Below are 17,147 nucleotides of genomic sequence, written 5' to 3'. Positions count from 1 at the left end.
GCGACCTTACGGTACTTTCACAAAGTTTACAGCTTTGTGATTAGATCTATATTTGTCCAAATGTCCCATACTGTCAAATTTGTTTTGTTATCGAGATGTACAGTAATAACCAGAAACTGGGACTGCAGTTCCCCTTTAAGCACTACCACCAGCAGACAATATATTGCGGCATTTGTATTTTTATATTCTTAAAAAATGCATTTCCATTTTGTCTCAACAGGAAGAATCTCCTGATAATTTGCCACCATTGTTGTGTGCTCATGGATGTGTGTCCCAGGTGACATAGAGCTGATAAATACTGTACCTGCCTGTAATCATATGTTGTATTGTTCCTTAAAAATGCTCCTGTCTTCTACTGCTACCAGGTAAAGTGATTGTGCAAACTCTTCTCTTCTCTAAAACCAAACATTTACTTAAACTAGTTTTAAATCTATACTCACGTTTTGATAAAATAAAAAATCATGCATGGATGGGATCATGGACAGAAAAGGGGCCCCTGCCAAGTTTTACGGTTATGAGGTCTTTGAGAAAAACATTGTGTGACTTGAGAGATAAGATATAATCCCAGCCTACTTCCTTAGATAAATTTGTGCAATTACAATTAATATTTGCACAAATGTATGTTAGGCAGTGGGCTGGCACTATTACTAATGGGCTACAATCGAATAACAATCTTCCATTCTGAGGCTTACCTATCTCAATACACATTTTTTCCAATGTCTCTCTACTCTGGGAGAAACGTGGACTACCCTGTGACTCTTAAAATAGTAGCTATTTTAATGTGATGTGCAATCTCTTTCACACACAAATATCAGACAAGTTCCTGATTTTGATTTCTCTATGTGAGCTTGTTAGAATCCTGTGACACATCTTAACTGTTTAGTATGCTAAAAAAAGTCCATGATTCTTTTTGTCAGTTTGCACCCTTTGCTCTCTTTCTTCCTCATGCACAGTCACTCCCCAGACTTAATTTCCCATTCCATTCCATGATTTCCAGCCACCAACAATGGAAAGTATGAGCCTTCATTTAAACATTTGATGTGTGGCATCAGGAAAAGTACTTGATATAGCAGGTACTGACCATCACTCCATCACTACTAATAGCAGTTTGGACATCACATCTTTGGATACTAATGCACAGCATAAGAAACCAGTCAATGTACCTATCTCCAACACTGGGAACCACAGCAGCCAAAAGCATTCCACCTCAAAAAACAAAAAACACTGAACAAGAGGTGATTTAAGGGAGATGTGATCAAGGTTTCAAAATCCTGAGAGGTCCTGACAAAGTAAATGCAAAGTATAACCTAAAATGTCATTAATAAAACAAAGACCCAAGAAAAGAAATGTTTTGTGTAGGAATTTCATTGTGTTCAAGACTTAACTTAAACTCAAAGCACATTTACTGTACACAGGAGGTAGCTGGTGCTGAGAACCAATGTGCCAGCCATACTGCATCTCTGAAGCTAAATCCTTCAAACAGTGACAGGGTGGAAGTATCCGTTAATCTAAATAATAAAGTGTGATATCCACCAATATAACCTGATGTGGAATGAACTATGTATTCGCATTGAAACAGGGCAATGAAAATGTCCAACTATATGCAAATTCACAGGTTATACTTATTAATAAGCTATAGCAATTCATGGGCTAAGGAAATTAACAGCATTTTAATCTCCTAAATAATAACGTTTGCTCCATATCAGTCTAAAAAGTTAATAAACTGCAGCTTTAATCATGAATTACCCTATTTAAAAGCACAATGATATTCTAATTTTAAGCTTCTCAGAATACACTTTCACATTATTGATGGCCGATACTAAAAATATGTACACAAGAAATGAAGGAAAACACAGAGATTCTTATCTTGCAATTGGCAAATGTTTAAGGGTTTCCTTCCCTGTTGAAACTGCATTGAGCAATTTAAACCGTGGGTGGATTTTGAAATTCTTATATGCTTATGTTCTGAAAGGCTTATGAGACAACGGTCCTACAGGAACATTGTGTCCAGTTTGGGCCACCGCCTTACAAAAAAATACTGGTGGTCTAGAAACATACAGGGGCCCCCAAGTTCAATTACACACGTGGGGTGCTGTCTATGTGGAGTTTGTATGTTCTCACTGTGCTTGTATGGGTTTCCTCTGGGCGCTCAGGTTTCCTCCTACAGTCCAGATAGGTTCCCCTGCGACCCCATATTGGATTAGATCCAGTTAGAAAATGGATGTTTTAAGATATACAGGAGAAACCAATTGGTAGATAAGGTTCATTGAACAATGAGCTAGTACAAACTAAATAAGGAAGATGGACCAAATAGTCTTTTTACAGTATAACATGTACAGTATAACATACAGTAGAATCATATATTCTGCAGCTTTAGTAACCAAATGAAAATCAGTCAATTCAAATTGATTTATATTTTATTGGCTAAGAAAACATTCAACAATGAACAGAAACATCCCAATAAAACAATTTGAGCAAGTGTTCCATTGTACAACTAAATGTATTTGCCTTGCAGTTTTTAGAAGCTTTCATTTGCCTATAATACTATGAAGTCTTGAACATAAATCTTTAAATATTTTTTTAAACATATTAAGCAGCCATATCACCTTGCAACTCACAACTGGCAACCCCCTGAAGCTAAGTAGGTGTGAGCCTGGTCAGTACCTGGATGGGAGACATCCTGGGAAAAACTAAGGTTGCTGCTGGAAGAGGTGTTAGTGGGGCCAGCAGGGGGTGCTCACCCTGCGGTCCATGTGGGTCCTAATGCCCCAGTATAGTGTCTCTGTCACTATACTGTAAACAGGCGCCGTCCTTTGGATGAGACGTAAAACCGAGGTCCTGACTCTCTGTGGTCATTAAAAATCCCAGGGCGTTTCTTTAAAAAAGTAGGGGTGTAACCCCGGTGTCCTGGCCACATTTCCCATTGGCCTTTACTTATCATGGCCTCCTAATAATCCCCATCTATGAATTGGCTTCATTACTCTGCTCTCCTCCACACTGATGGCTGATGTGTGGTGAGCATTCTGGCGCATTATGGCTGCCGTCGCATCATCTAGGTGTGTGCTGCACATCAGTGGTGATGGAGGGGAGTCCCCATTACCTGTAAAGTGCTTTGAGTGGAGTGTCCAGAAATTTTATTATTATTATTATTATTATTATTATTATTATTATTATTAACTGCATAAAACATTGCAATGACTGTAATGAGACTACTGACAATAACATGGCAGGAAAAAAAAAACCCTACAGATTGTTTTACCAGAAAAACAGAAAGAGATCAGTGTTGAATGTAGAATAGGATAAATTATTTCTCATCTACACTAGATGTTGGTAGTGAAATGAATGTGACTGACAGCATGACTCATTTGGAACTAGTCTAAAATCAATTCTTGTCTAACCCGAATTCTGTGCATTTTTTTGGCTCACAAAACACTGTGTCTTTTGGTGCTCAAAATAACCTAAAATGTTTTACAAGCTTTCATTTCTGAGTCGGTTTGTTGCAATTAGTTTATGCAGTACATGTGTTGAATCTTAAATCTTACATCTCCAACCCTGATCCTGGGGAGCTAAAGAGTTGTCTGGTTTTTAATCCAGTCAAACTTTTACTTCTTTAGTTGGACCTGTTAATAGCTCAGTCAAGATTTGCACTATTTAAAAAAATAGAATTGGCAACTATATATTGGGTGACATACAGTATACAGTAAATATATCCAACCAATTTTGAGTAACTGCTTATTTTTAAGTATTTTAATGTATTTCAATATTGATTTCTATAACACTCTGGAAAAGGACAGGACACATGAGCAAATGCTTCTGACCTATATGTGTAGTTGCTCATCATGCCGCAAGCCAGAAATCACCTGTCAGGAGAGTCAGGGCAGAATGGAGAAGATTTTGTTTCTCTCACTGATGTCATTCTAAGCCGTCAGGTTCAAAAGCTTTGGTTCATCACTCCCTGTTCTGCCCCAGCAGCACTGAGCCAAATCTGTTCCACCACTTGGGGAATACCAGTCATAGTCCACAAGTGACTTCATTCCCCAGGCCTAGGACTGAACTTGCCATGCAGGCCCACAGAATTCACCTTGCTGACTGGATCAGTTAAAGGTGAACTGCAGTCCCAATTTCTCAGATCAATCTTGGTAACAAAATACATTAATTGATGCTATGAAACAAAATTACAAATTTCAAATTAAGCACAAAATTGTGAACTCTGTGAAAGTACTGTAAGTAGCCATGTTGTCACAAACTCGCATTCCCCTGTTTCCATGAATTGCAACAGGATTTGGCCCTTCCTCCTCACTAGTCTCCATAAAGACTAATGTAATGTGATGTAAGAGCATTTAAATACAGGTCATGCAGCACATTTCACAATGTGATCCGCATGCAGAGTTAACAAGTAGTATTTGTTGGCAAAAACATCTTGAAATCAAAAGCAATATTTCTATTGGATTAAATTAGATGAATTCACAAGTCTGCTTGTTTACAATGTTATAGGGCCACATAAGTCACCGGAAGTCTTGTTTCCTTATTCTGAAATGCAGAACATGGCGCTGTGCATACCTGGAAATTTCGGCTATTTTGTGATGTAAATTGAAGGTTATACAAGTTACTGTGTACATCTTACTTTTATTGTGGGTTGAAACGCACTCAGCAATGCTGATTCTTTCTAACCCCGAAATATAAAAATAGCATCGCAGTTACCCTTTGGGAGAACCCAGTTCCTGAAGATCCCTATAAATCCTGAAAGACTGAGGCCTGCCAGAACCAGAGTTGAAGATGTCTGATTCAAACTCTAGATCAGGGGTTCCCAATCTTGGGCCTGGAGGACCAAACACCTGCTGGTATTTACTCCATCCCAGCTCTTATTTTAACAAATGAACATTTCACTGACTTAATATTAGGATTGATTTGAGCTGTTTTACTCACTGTTTTCAGCCCTTAACATGTGCTACATATTGATTATTAACTATTGTGTAACATCCAGCCATTTTCTAGCCACTTCTTCCAATCCTAATTTGCAGGGGAGCAATGGGAAAAAGGTGGGGTACACCCTGAACGGGACACCAGTCCATGCACACACGCACCCCTAGGGCCAATTTTCCTAGAAGCCAATTAACCTACGTCTATGTTTTTGGACTGTGGGAGGAAAACAGAGCACCCGGAGGAAATGCATGCGAACAAAGAGAGAACATACAAACTCTATGCACCCAGGATCTTAGCACTGCATGGCAGCAATGCTAATCTCTGCACTGCCATGCCACTCGCATAAGTGACATACAATTCCAAACTTCTGAGTAGAAAAAAAACTTGTCAATGTTCTAATCAAGCTGAATTAAGGGTTCATTTAGGTAATTTAGCTCTGCTGTAATGAAAATCAGCAGTTATGTAAGTCCTCCACATCCAGGATTTGGAGTCCTTACGCTACAGTAGATAATTAAGGATAATAGATGAGTCTCCATTTTAAAGCAAGTGGATTCATTTCAGGTTTTGTGAACTACCAAAACTACCAAAACGTGTGTTGAAAAAGCATTAAGGTAGAAATAGAAGTACATTAAATGGGCACATTAAATAAAGGTGAAATTAACCTTTCAATAAACTAGATATGTCAAACCAGGTTCTGAAAAGCTTGATTCTTAGGTCATTTTTAATCTCTTGCTAATAATTGTGTAAAATTATCTCTTGCTTACAATTAGGAAATATTAAGTTCAATTAAGTTCTGATGACCTCACCTGGAACAAAAAACCAGAAGGCTTTGTGGAACTTACAGAGTAGATTTGGAGACCACTGCAAAATATAGCAACAGCCATCCCCTTGAAGATCAAATCACAAGCACACATTCTTTGTCAAAACTGCAGCTTTCAGTGTACTCACTGTACAGTCATCTTCCCATTAACTGAAACATTAGCAGATCCTGATTATCATACACAAAAAAAAAAACTCAAAGGCAAGGAAAGGAAACCTAATTTAATTCACAACATTATCCGGAATTCACATTGTTCTGCTCCATTATGTTTAAATCTAGAAAAATCAGGATTTAATTTTATGTGCCAGACAAACTACATTTTAATGATTTATGATACAGATGGCAAACTTTAAGTAAAGCAAGCCCTCTCCATATAAATGCCACATTTTGAAAATCCTCCACTAGGATTTCTTCTAATTGAGGAATTGGCATCTACGTACATGAAGGTAACAATCTGTTCTTAAAAGCTGCAACAAAGAGGAAAGGTCAAATGGTTACACTATCGGCAAATCTTAAAAATAAACTGTGTCTGTTACAGATTTATGAACATGCAAATGTATCTTGAGGAAGTGTATAATCAAGTGTGTTGCTTCTCAAAAAATAAGAGTTATTTGCTTCTCTAGTGGTCTAGTTTATACAGTGGACATTTGGCATGGTAATCATTCACTAATAATGCAAATCAGAGCTGAACTGATATACAGTAAGTCTCCTTTCAGGCATCTCTGACTTATGCTAACTCCAAAAACTAGGGGCCAATTTTCTGTTCATTGTCAGGATCTATGGGCAGTAAAAAAAACCTACTGCATTACAAAAACAAAACAATCCCTGAAATTTGCTTTGAATTTTTTTTTTGCTACATAAGGAGAAAAAATGTTGACTGGAAAAGAAGTTAAATTGGAAAGATGCAACCTCATTTGTTTGGGTTTTTTCTCCACATTGGGATGAACTGGATTATGTAAACATGCTGCAGGATTGTGCTTTGTCCCTGAACACAACTGCATAAATCATTGAATATTAAAAACATAAATCAGTTTTGCATTGAAGCCATGAGATCACTGTACCAATAACATGCCAGAAAGCAACCCCACAATGATTTCTTATGGGTAGCTTTAACATAACAGAACTAGCAGTGGCAGTAAATAATCACAATGTTTAGCTTTATATCATGGATGTACTGTATTCACTATGTTATATTTACTGCTTATTGCTTCTTACCATTCTCATTCACCCCATTAGTCTGTGTCGGGTGTTCGACCTGCGCAACAAGGTTGTTATCTTGTAGAACATCCATCAATTTTGCCTGGTTCTGTTCCTTCCATGCATCATTACCTTTGTCCAATCTGCAAACACATAAAGAGGCAGGGAAAGTTAATTTAAGTCATGCATTTAATGATTCAAGCATTGTGCACCTAAGAGAGCAGCCTACAAAAGGGGCTTCAATAGTTCATAGACTTGGAATTTGAAATTCTTAAATGCTTCCTCTAAAAATGTCAATTAGGCTGTCAGAAATAATACTACACAGGAAAAAAAACAACATTCCACACCTGATATATTTTAATAGAGAGCTTAAAACGTACATTTGAGACAAATATTTTAGTTGTAATCTTGAACATGGCATTTGCAGACATGATTAAAAATGTATTACAAAAACTATTAGTTTAGTTTATTGTGTGGTTTACCAGCTGTGAAAAGCTAATTTACACCATACCTTTGTTAATAATAATAATAATAATAATAATAATAATAACAACAACAACAACAACTGCTTACACTTATATAGCGCTTTTCTGGATACTCCACTCAAAGCACTTTACAGGTAATGGAGACTGTTACACTTAAACATTTAGAAAATCATTGGCAAACAACTTTGCTTTTCTCTTCTCTACTACAAAGATCAAGTTCTTTTATGCATGAATAATCAGCTGTTGCGCTCCTGAAATACTCTTTATTTTCTTTTTAGAAACTTGATGTAGAACAGGCATGAACTCTATCACCAAGAGTCTATACAGAAGGAGTTAGAATGAATCCATGGCTTGTCCTGAGAATGGAGAAAAGCTTCAGATTTTATCCTCCAAGGTCATTAACATCAGATTGCAGATTTGCTGAAGCATATAGCCAGATAAAATGGGCACATTCTCTATAGAGGGAAGACAGTGGCCATTTTCCCTTAGTCGTAAATGATCAAAGCAGTGTAATCCTGTCAGACCATAACTTTTCAGATTCATGAGTCTGGTTTTCTTTTACTTGTTTGGTCAACTACATACAATGTCTGATATGTGCTGTCTTTCCCTTGCAGGTTGAAGTGTTCTGTGTAAATGGAGATGGACCCACATGATAACAAAATACTCCATTTTAGAATAACTTCAAGAGCCAGCAAACAGAATGCCCATAGTTTCTTTACAATAAATTATAGAAATCTTTCTCACTCCATTTTCCAGATGTCTTCTCTCATGCATAATGTTTCTTAACAAGTGAAATCAACAGCATTTTCACAGCTAATACTTTGCTCACGACTTTTTCAGCCTGGATAAGCAACTACTGTTAAGTTCCCCTATTTATTTTCTTTCTAAGCATCATTTAATTTTTACGGAACACAGCTAACTTCATTCATGTTTAGAAATTGCTTTCACCTCGAACGAGTGAGGAAATTTCCAACCATTATAAAATAGAAACAAATGGAATGAGCTGAACCATCTTCTCTACTTAGTTAAACTGAGTCATTTCCTCACTAATTTAAACACACAAAGTATACACATGGCTGTGAAGGACTCGAAAACACAGATATTTTTTTAAATGTAGGACCACAAAGCAAATATGATTGGAAGCCACACTGATTGCATAAAAAACTTTATTCTGTTCCTCTTTAATCGTAGCGCTGTTAAAAATAATTATTTTATTCTGTATTTAAAAAATTGAATACATAAAAAAGTATTTATACATAAAAACTTTTTCCCTGAATTGTCAGATATTACAAATAATTACACATTCATTTTTCTGCAGGTAGCAATTAAATGTCAAGGACTAATTTTGGTTCTGATTTCAGGCACCTAAAACCTTCTCATTCCTGGTCTGGCATCTAGGCATCAGTGGTTTGTACTGTAGACGTTTGGTCTGATTTACAACGGCATTGTGAGCTTCTGAAGTCTCAAGACAGATTGGCTACAGCTTAATAGTCACTGTACCACCCACTATTCACTATTCAACTATTTATTTTCAACTCGGAGCTGTACTCAACATTTGTAAGTCACAGCTAAACATTATTTTAAAACTCTTATTTTACAAAGTTTTATGAGGGTGTTTTGTTCATAAAGCGGTGCTGTGATTTGTTTGTCATATACATTTTCTGGAAAAAATTATTCTAGATACTTATTCTAGATTCTAGAAAAAGGTGTTCCATGAAGTTGATAGATTAGTACAGTACATGTGTAAAAGTCGTGGCTTGCTTTTCATGATGGAAAAGGTAAATAGTGCTTGAACATACTACAGTATGCTGGCAGAATTCTTTTTCTCTTTCAGTCCTACATTAGAGTTCCCCTTCTGTTATCTATGTAACCTGATGTTAAAAGGTTTATTTAGAGCACGACACATAACTGTGTTCTGCAGGAATGTGAACATCAGACCTACGAATCACTGATAAGTAAAAATAAAGAAAACTCACCACAGTTACAATTGCCATGGCAACAAAATTCAAGACTATTCTATTTTGAAGCTCCATTTAGCATTTTATTACTTATATTAACTCTTCAGGGACTTTTGAACTTTATTAGGGGCTATGGGTGTTGACTTTTATCTTAGGTTGATGACTTTAGATGACTAACCAGTTGCTGTAGAAAAATTAAAGTGGTGAGGTGTTCACTGGGGATTAGAGATGTCCTTGTGAAGGTGTTCAATGGGATAAGAGATGTCCTTGTGACAACTTTTCTTTATAGACACATCAGTCTACTTCATATAAATGTACAGACAAAATTGTTAGTTTTGGAAGAATAAGCTTTAACAAAATCTATACAAATGGCTGCATGGAAATGGTTAAATACAGCAGCTAACTATTTTCAAACTTTCCTTTTGAGACCAATGTGTTTTTCAGTCATCAATGCAGTGTTGTTTTTTTAATGCCAGTTTGTTATTGTTTTTTTTAATATATTTTTTATATTTTTATATGGCCAGATTTCTTTGATGCTTTCTTCATCATGCAATGAAATACATTTTTGAATCTGACTTTTTCACTCACGTGGAAGAACCTCAATCAAACTCTTGAGTCTTAAATGGAGAATGAGAAATTATTATATTACATAGCCTTAACATGCAATGACAAAATCAACTCAAAGTATTACCAGTACTTCAAGTTTGAAGATGAAGATTTGAAATGTTGTCTCAGGTAAATAGCCAATACACATACAGTAGCACAAGAGACACACAACATCACAAGCCTAGTTCCTTGTTTTGAAGAGCTTAAACAATCCTGAGAGTCCTGAGGATTGATGTCACCATAAGTTTACACAATTAAACCTGATACACTCTTCCACTGAATGTTATGTAACACATTAATAGACGGAGAACCATCTGGGTCACAGATCCAAGTCACAGGACCAATATATTTGACCAATGTAATATATGGGGTTCAAAGTGCTGTCTTAGGCAATTCACCAAGTAATTAAGTTGCTACACTTTTATCACACTCTTTAGCAGCATGGAGATGAAAAGATCTGGAGAATACTGTCATGATTACAGTCTACACTACAAGGCCTATTACAAAAACACAGGTGGAAATTAACAGCTAAATAAAATTGAATTATCAGCTTCACTTGCCTAGCACCGCCTGGTGTCAGGGGCTGGAAAATACCCGAGGACCAGTATATCAGGTCTCAACCAGAAACAAATGTCACAAGTGATTGCATAATAGTGCAGGGTGTTTCCCGTCTAATGCCCATTGCTGTTGCGAGCTGGGATAGGCTCCAGCTCACTCACAACCCCAAATTCGATGAAGAGGATAGAAAATGGATGAATGGACGGATTTCCATCCAACATTCCAAAACATACAGATCACCTCCTATTATAAAGAAATGGGGAACTCATGACATTATTAATATAGTTCTATTTCACTACAGTATGTGTAGGAAACTGTAGCAGTGCACATCATGATCGATGCAACATGACTGTGCTCCAGGTCAGAGGTACTATACACTATAAGCTTTTCTTACGGTACATCTTAGAGAGGTGGGAAAAACCAAGAAAACTGAGAGAACAAACTCCACACAGAAGGCAATCCAGGGCAGAATAAAACCCAGGATCCTGCTGTGTGACAGCAGCACTAATACTGTATATAGATACCTAAGCAATGTATCCCAAAATGAGAAAATATTGACACTCCTTCATGTGCCAAACACACATGCTAAAAATAGAGCACCAATTTTGTCCAATATTGTATCTTATTCTGTTTAATAATAATAATAATAATAATAATAATAATAATAATAATAATAATAATAATAATAATAATCACAGTAATAATAATTACTACTGTTTAATAATGTCAAGTTAAAAGATGGTCAAGTGTCAGTCTGCCCTTTCAGTGTGAAATGAATGCTGCCTAGAGCTTCTTAAGAGATTATGGCGACTAATTTGCCATGAATGCAGCATCTTGTTCATTAGCAATCACCTTCATTCCAGAGAGCAACACTATATTAAAGAGAATCGTACAATAGTCACGCTATGTCTCTTAGTAGTTGCAGTTAAGAGCACATCACTTTTAGAATGGCAGGTTTTCCATATTTTTATACACACAAAACCAAGTAAATATGTTTTTGTTCACAGCCCAGTAACAGAAGTGAAATTAATTACCAGAGGCATTTGCAAAGATCAACTGTTTCCTCAGTCACTCTCTCCATTTACAGGTCACAGCTGACAGGGAAACTAATGGTATTCTGTGGAGATGGTAAAGAAGTCACCAACTAAGATGACTTATTTTATGAAACACACTGAAAGGACAAAGAGGAAGCTCAGAAATATTTTTTTAGAAATTTGAGACTTTCTGTTTTAGAAAGCAGATACAAAGTCACTGCTTACATTTTTAACAATAAATAAAATCACTGCAACACAGAAGGAAAATAAATGTCTTTTGCATAATATTTTACCCATCGTGGGATTGTTAGTATTGTGTAGGAAAATATAAAAAATAGCATGCAGATGATTTTCACAAGTGGTGCCCTACCTTTCATTCTGATCCTGGGCTTTAAATACAGGTTAACTTGGTTATACAGGGCTGTATCAATTTGGGCTGCCTAACATTTAATCTCTGTGTATGATATGTTTTTGTATTTCTAAAATCTGAAAGTGTCAATATCATAGGCCCTGTCAACATGTGAAAATGGAATTAAGCAGTGGAGTGATAAATAACTATTGTCCTTTATCCCAAACCTTCAGACTTTCATACAGTCTAAGACCATTTACTTGTCATGTGCATCTAGCTTGTTTTCTGGTATGCTGGTTTGGCAAGTTTTGGTAATTAAGGGCAGGACAGCAGTGTGGAGTATCAGTCAGGGTTCTGGAGTTAATATTATTATTATAATAATTCCTTACAATTATATAGCGCTTTTCTGGACACTCCACTCAAAGCACTTTACAGGTAATGGGGACTCCGCTCCAACACCAATGCAGCATTGGATGATGTGATGGCAGCCATAGTGCACCGGTACATTCACCACACATTAGCTATCAGTGGGGAGGAGAACAGAGTGCGCCCTACTGGCCCTCTAACACCTCTTCCAGCAGCAACTTTTGTCCACTAGGTCTCCCAACCAGGTACTGACCAGGCTCACACCTGCTTAGGCAGCCAGTTGTGAGCTGCAGGTTGATATGGCTGTTGGCCAGTGTAACAAGGGGTAACAAGGATGTTGTGGGTTCAAAATCCAGGTGGAACACAGCAGTTTTGCCCTTGAGCAAGATGCAATAATTCAAATGCCCACTTGTATGAATGGTTGCAACAGAGTTGTCTTGGATAAAAGCATCGTATAACTAAATGGACTGTATAAACTAAATGAGCTCCTTTCAATCAACATGAAATGAATAAAAAAAATCAGATGCCTTAAGGCTCTGCATGACAGGATATTTCTGCTTTTTCACTGACAAACTGGGCCATAATTTCTGAGTGTCTACTACTGCAGGAAAAAAGTGCTGTGTTGAAGTACATCAGTTTATAATGGACATATCATTTATAATGTTATACCAGTTAAACTCAAATATTTTCCAAGCACTGTCTTCTGCTTCCCCTTTCCTGAATTTTATTTATTTAATGAACAACTAAATCAAAGGAATAGAAGAGTCCCTGACACTACCTGTATGAAAATACAAGAGCACAAAAAGGAAAATCAGGCATGACTGCACAGCTTTCTTAAAGGAAACAGAACAAATTGAACATCAATTTATTGATTAACATGCTGTGCCGTGAAATGTGTAGAATATAAATGAACATAAGTAAAAACATTAGACATGTAAGAACCCAAAACAGTGTCAAACCCCATATTGAATATTGTATTCTATCTTGGGTATTTCAGCACTGCAACATAATATTGCTGCAAAGGGTTCAAAACAGACTGGCACGAATAATTCCTGGCCTAAATGGCAAATATGAACAGCCTGAAGGTTTAAGGAAAAAGACCAAAACAAAAAGCAGGAACTGGATATTACTTTTAGATGGGACTTTGTTTTCCAGTTATTTTCTGCTTTGCTGAAGTACATTTCAGACAATGTTATTGTCACAATGTTGTTGTGAGAGCAATAAGTGTCACAAACGGAAAGCACAGTACTTGCAGAAGACATCCTACAAACGAAGGCTTGGATCTAAATGAGCTCCCAAGGCACCCCTGGCCTTAGAAACTCCAAAGAAATTTGATTTTAACCTTCTGTATTATGTTTAACAACCAAAAAGAAAAACACAACTTTTACTTCTTCTCCCTAGTTTGTTTGCATGTCCTATTTTGCATGTGTGCTTCACTTTGTGTTTCAATTCATTATACTTTTTCCACATACAGAAGACTCATGCAGTCACCATGAGAAAAATATATTAAATAATATCTGGTATACATCTTTACAGTATCTGCCCCAACCTCAATTCCATTTCACACTAACAGTCTCCTAATTTCCACTGCATTTTGTTTACAGAAAATTGTTGGATTTTTATTTCTATAGTTCCTGAATTTCAGAAAACACCTAAGTTAGTAGCAATATTATATGCCATTGGTTTGGGGGAAGTAAATTCTCATCTCTTTTATCCTATATCAATTATGGGCCTTCTTATTTCTACCAGTAAATTATATAAGGTTTAGCTCTTTTATGAGTAACAATTATGAAATGACAAATCCCATTAAATGATAAAATTTCCTGTAATATCCTAATAAATAAACAAACAAATATCTCTTTTCTCAATCCAATGGGCAATGCACTTGCTAATAGTTCAAAACTTCTCTCTTACCATGGCTGTATGTCTCATGACCATACCATATGTATGAAAGGTTGAAAAATGCCAACTGTGTAGATGGGTACAAATATAAATCAATTTGGATTTTGAAAACTTGAATCAAGTCCCCTCATAGTTTTTCTGTTTAAGACTGCAATGGTTCAGCGTTCCAAAAAACATAAGCACCTAAGTTGTTTTTGCAGTCTTTTCAAGCTGAGTGTTGCCCATTTTATATCTAGTTCATCTTTCTGCTCCTTACATGCAGCACTCTACATTAGTCTAAATCTTGTCTTTGCCACTTTCAACAGAGTTTAATAATCCTCCTATTTTAGGGTCTTCTGCAAACCTGACAGGTTTACTAACTACACCAGATTGTTTGTCATTCTAAAGTATGAGCTTTGAACAAATGTATGTAAAGACCTCAATCACTTGGACATTTTTTTAAAATCCCAGAATTTCCCAAAGGAACTGAACCAAATATATGGAAAATTACCAGGCTTCCATTAAAAACTCATATGCCCAAGAGATGAGGGAGAAGAAATGGACTTCTTTATAATGGAGAAATAGTTGATCTATGCAAAATCTTTCCTGGAGACTATAGATTAAAGTCCTCATTCACAAAAGGTTCTTCATAGAAGTCATCATAGCGTGTGTAAAGTTCAGTAAAGCATGTCTCTTAAGAGCTGTGTTGCTGATAGACGCTCCTGCTATTAAGACGATGGTTGGTGTGCCAAGATATGCTAATAATTTCTACTGCATGTGTCTTAAGGGGAAGGTTAAGAACTGATTCTGAAATTGTAAAACAAAAATGAACCGTATGAAAACTGACTGAGAAAAGAAATGCATTCCCTAGTAAGAAATGCAAAGAATTTGCAAAAAATCTGCCTTCTGGTTGCCGAGTTGTATATCACACTGCACTACGCGCATCACTGTAACACTTATTTTTTACTTGTTTTTGCCTTTCTTACGACTCATCTCCCTTGACTCTCACTTGCTTCCTACCTCCTGCTTTCGTTTTCTTTTTTTCTTCCCCACTCATGTATCCCCTAGCAGCATGATTAGACACCTGTTAATACCAATTTTCTTGGCTGCAGCAGTGATGTGGGTCTTCTCCTTTGAGAACTGGTGCTTCCCTAATGTCCCTGTATGCTGTCAGTAGAATTCAGTCACTTTTCTAAGGCAAAACCAGCCAGAAGGAAAGAGATAACGGATCTGATCCTGTAGTCATGTACACTTTCATCTCAAACTCTGATTAATGGGCTCCATTTTACAACACTGAAGTCCCTTTCACTAATGGGGGAAAAATATACAAAACCACTCTGCTGGTGAAAGGGCTTACAAACTGCATTACAACATTCTAAAGAGCTCTAAAATAAATATTATGTACTATAGCACAGTGACACAAAATGTGACAGCAGGGTAGGACTCAGTTGCAGGATAAGAAATGAGACAAAGCTATTGATAAATAGGACCAGTGTGTAACACATTACAGGAAGCATGTAACTGTGTAACAAAGTACTTTATGAATAAATGTGTTAGTAGTAGATCAGAGCATCACCTTACTGCTCCATGGACAATTCAAGACATCTTAAAGTCTGACGGTTTTCATACTGGTTCTTGGTACGCCTCTGTTTTTTAGAGATGTTTTGAGATTCTGTATAAACTGAGAGGTGAGTTTATTCAATCTGGCAGATATACTTAACTCTATATAAAGAACACATGAAATGCCACACATTTGGAAGCAACACTGTGAGACAGGTACAACTTCCTCACCAAAATTCCTGGCTTTACTACTCTGTTTACTAATTAACCTTTAATAGAATTACAGTATGCTACAAAAGCAAAAAAAGAATGCTTCCCTAAATGCTATGTGGTCCTACAAGTTCTAAGTTTGTAAATGTACACACTATATTGTACCTACTATGCAAAGCCTGAATTCAATATGTTGGAAACTCTCAAAGGATATATTTAACAAAAAATGTCATTATCAGGTTATCACAAAAAGGCACTTGAGAGCTCACATATGATCATATTGCTGATATTAATATCCCTGAGAGAAGCATTCCAGACAGGAGCAGAAGAGTCAGATTTTCATCCAGTTCCATAATCCCAGCAGAAACTGGCAGTGGAATGCTTTTAAATGTTGCCCCTGGTCTGAAATAAATCAACCTGCCAACTGTTGCAACTTTGCTAAATTGACATTGGTCCTACAATATCATGAGACACCACAATAACTTTTTAAACTGAATTAAAAAAAATAGATTTTGCAAAATTATTAACAAATTGCATTTTAATTCTGCTACTTTGTATTGTCATAATACAAAAATAATAATAATGTATAGTCTTATTTGCACTGACTCATTCTGAGGAAGTAAGCAGGAACTATCATCTAGCTGTCCTCCAAGACTGACTGGTGGAAAGAGAGAAATATCGTATTTCAAGTGGGAGTTCCTATGCAATTGGAGAATACATCAACATCCATTTGGAAAAACAGCAAAATACATGAATACCTTAAGACCTAAGTGCTGTTATTCTGACTTTCAGTCATGAAGCAACAATATCAGTTTAAAAATGTTAAAACATCAGCTCACACATTTCTTTTCTTTGAGATCAGGTGTAATGTTAAAGTGTCCTGGATTTATGGGTCCACTCTACAGCTATTGCCTGAAGGCATGGCATCCAATAATGAAAGTCTCAGGGGTGACCTCAACAGGCTTCCGCTTATGTACAAAGTTGACAGGAGCAGGAGGATGTAATGTTTTGGGAGTCAGTGGGAAACGTTTGATAGACATGCCTCTAATAACAATTGTGACCAGTGGTGAGGAATGTTTGGTGTGTTTTACAGTAGCTGGAAATCTTCCTACTTCATTCTGTGATTATTGTAGCCTCTCTATTAAATGACAAAAGAGCTGGAGCTACAGAATACTGCAAAATCACCTTGCAATTCTTAAG

General features: G+C 36.6%; 1 protein-coding gene across 6 annotated transcripts in view; it reads right to left on the bottom strand.

Annotated features, from left to right (window-relative positions):
- nexmifb (neurite extension and migration factor b) overlaps nt 1–17,147 on the bottom strand; it is a 173,427-nt gene that overhangs the window by 41,203 nt on the left and 115,077 nt on the right. For all 6 annotated transcript variants that reach the window (XM_088649008.1, XM_088649010.1, XM_088649013.1 and 3 more), the window contains one exon: nt 6,959–7,083. In XM_088649008.1, the coding sequence (XP_088505134.1) occupies nt 6,959–7,034 (76 nt within the window). In that variant the 5' untranslated portion in view covers nt 7,035–7,083. The remainder of the gene's footprint in view (nt 1–6,958; nt 7,084–17,147) is intronic.

The sequence above is a fragment of the Lepisosteus platostomus genome, chromosome 10 (assembly GCF_059453375.1).
Source record: "Lepisosteus platostomus isolate fLepPlt1 chromosome 10, fLepPlt1.hap1, whole genome shotgun sequence".
NCBI classification, from domain to species: Eukaryota; Metazoa; Chordata; class Actinopteri; order Semionotiformes; family Lepisosteidae; genus Lepisosteus; species Lepisosteus platostomus.
The sequence above is the reverse complement of the archived record's forward strand: the minus strand, read 5'-3'. Positions and strand labels throughout refer to the sequence as shown.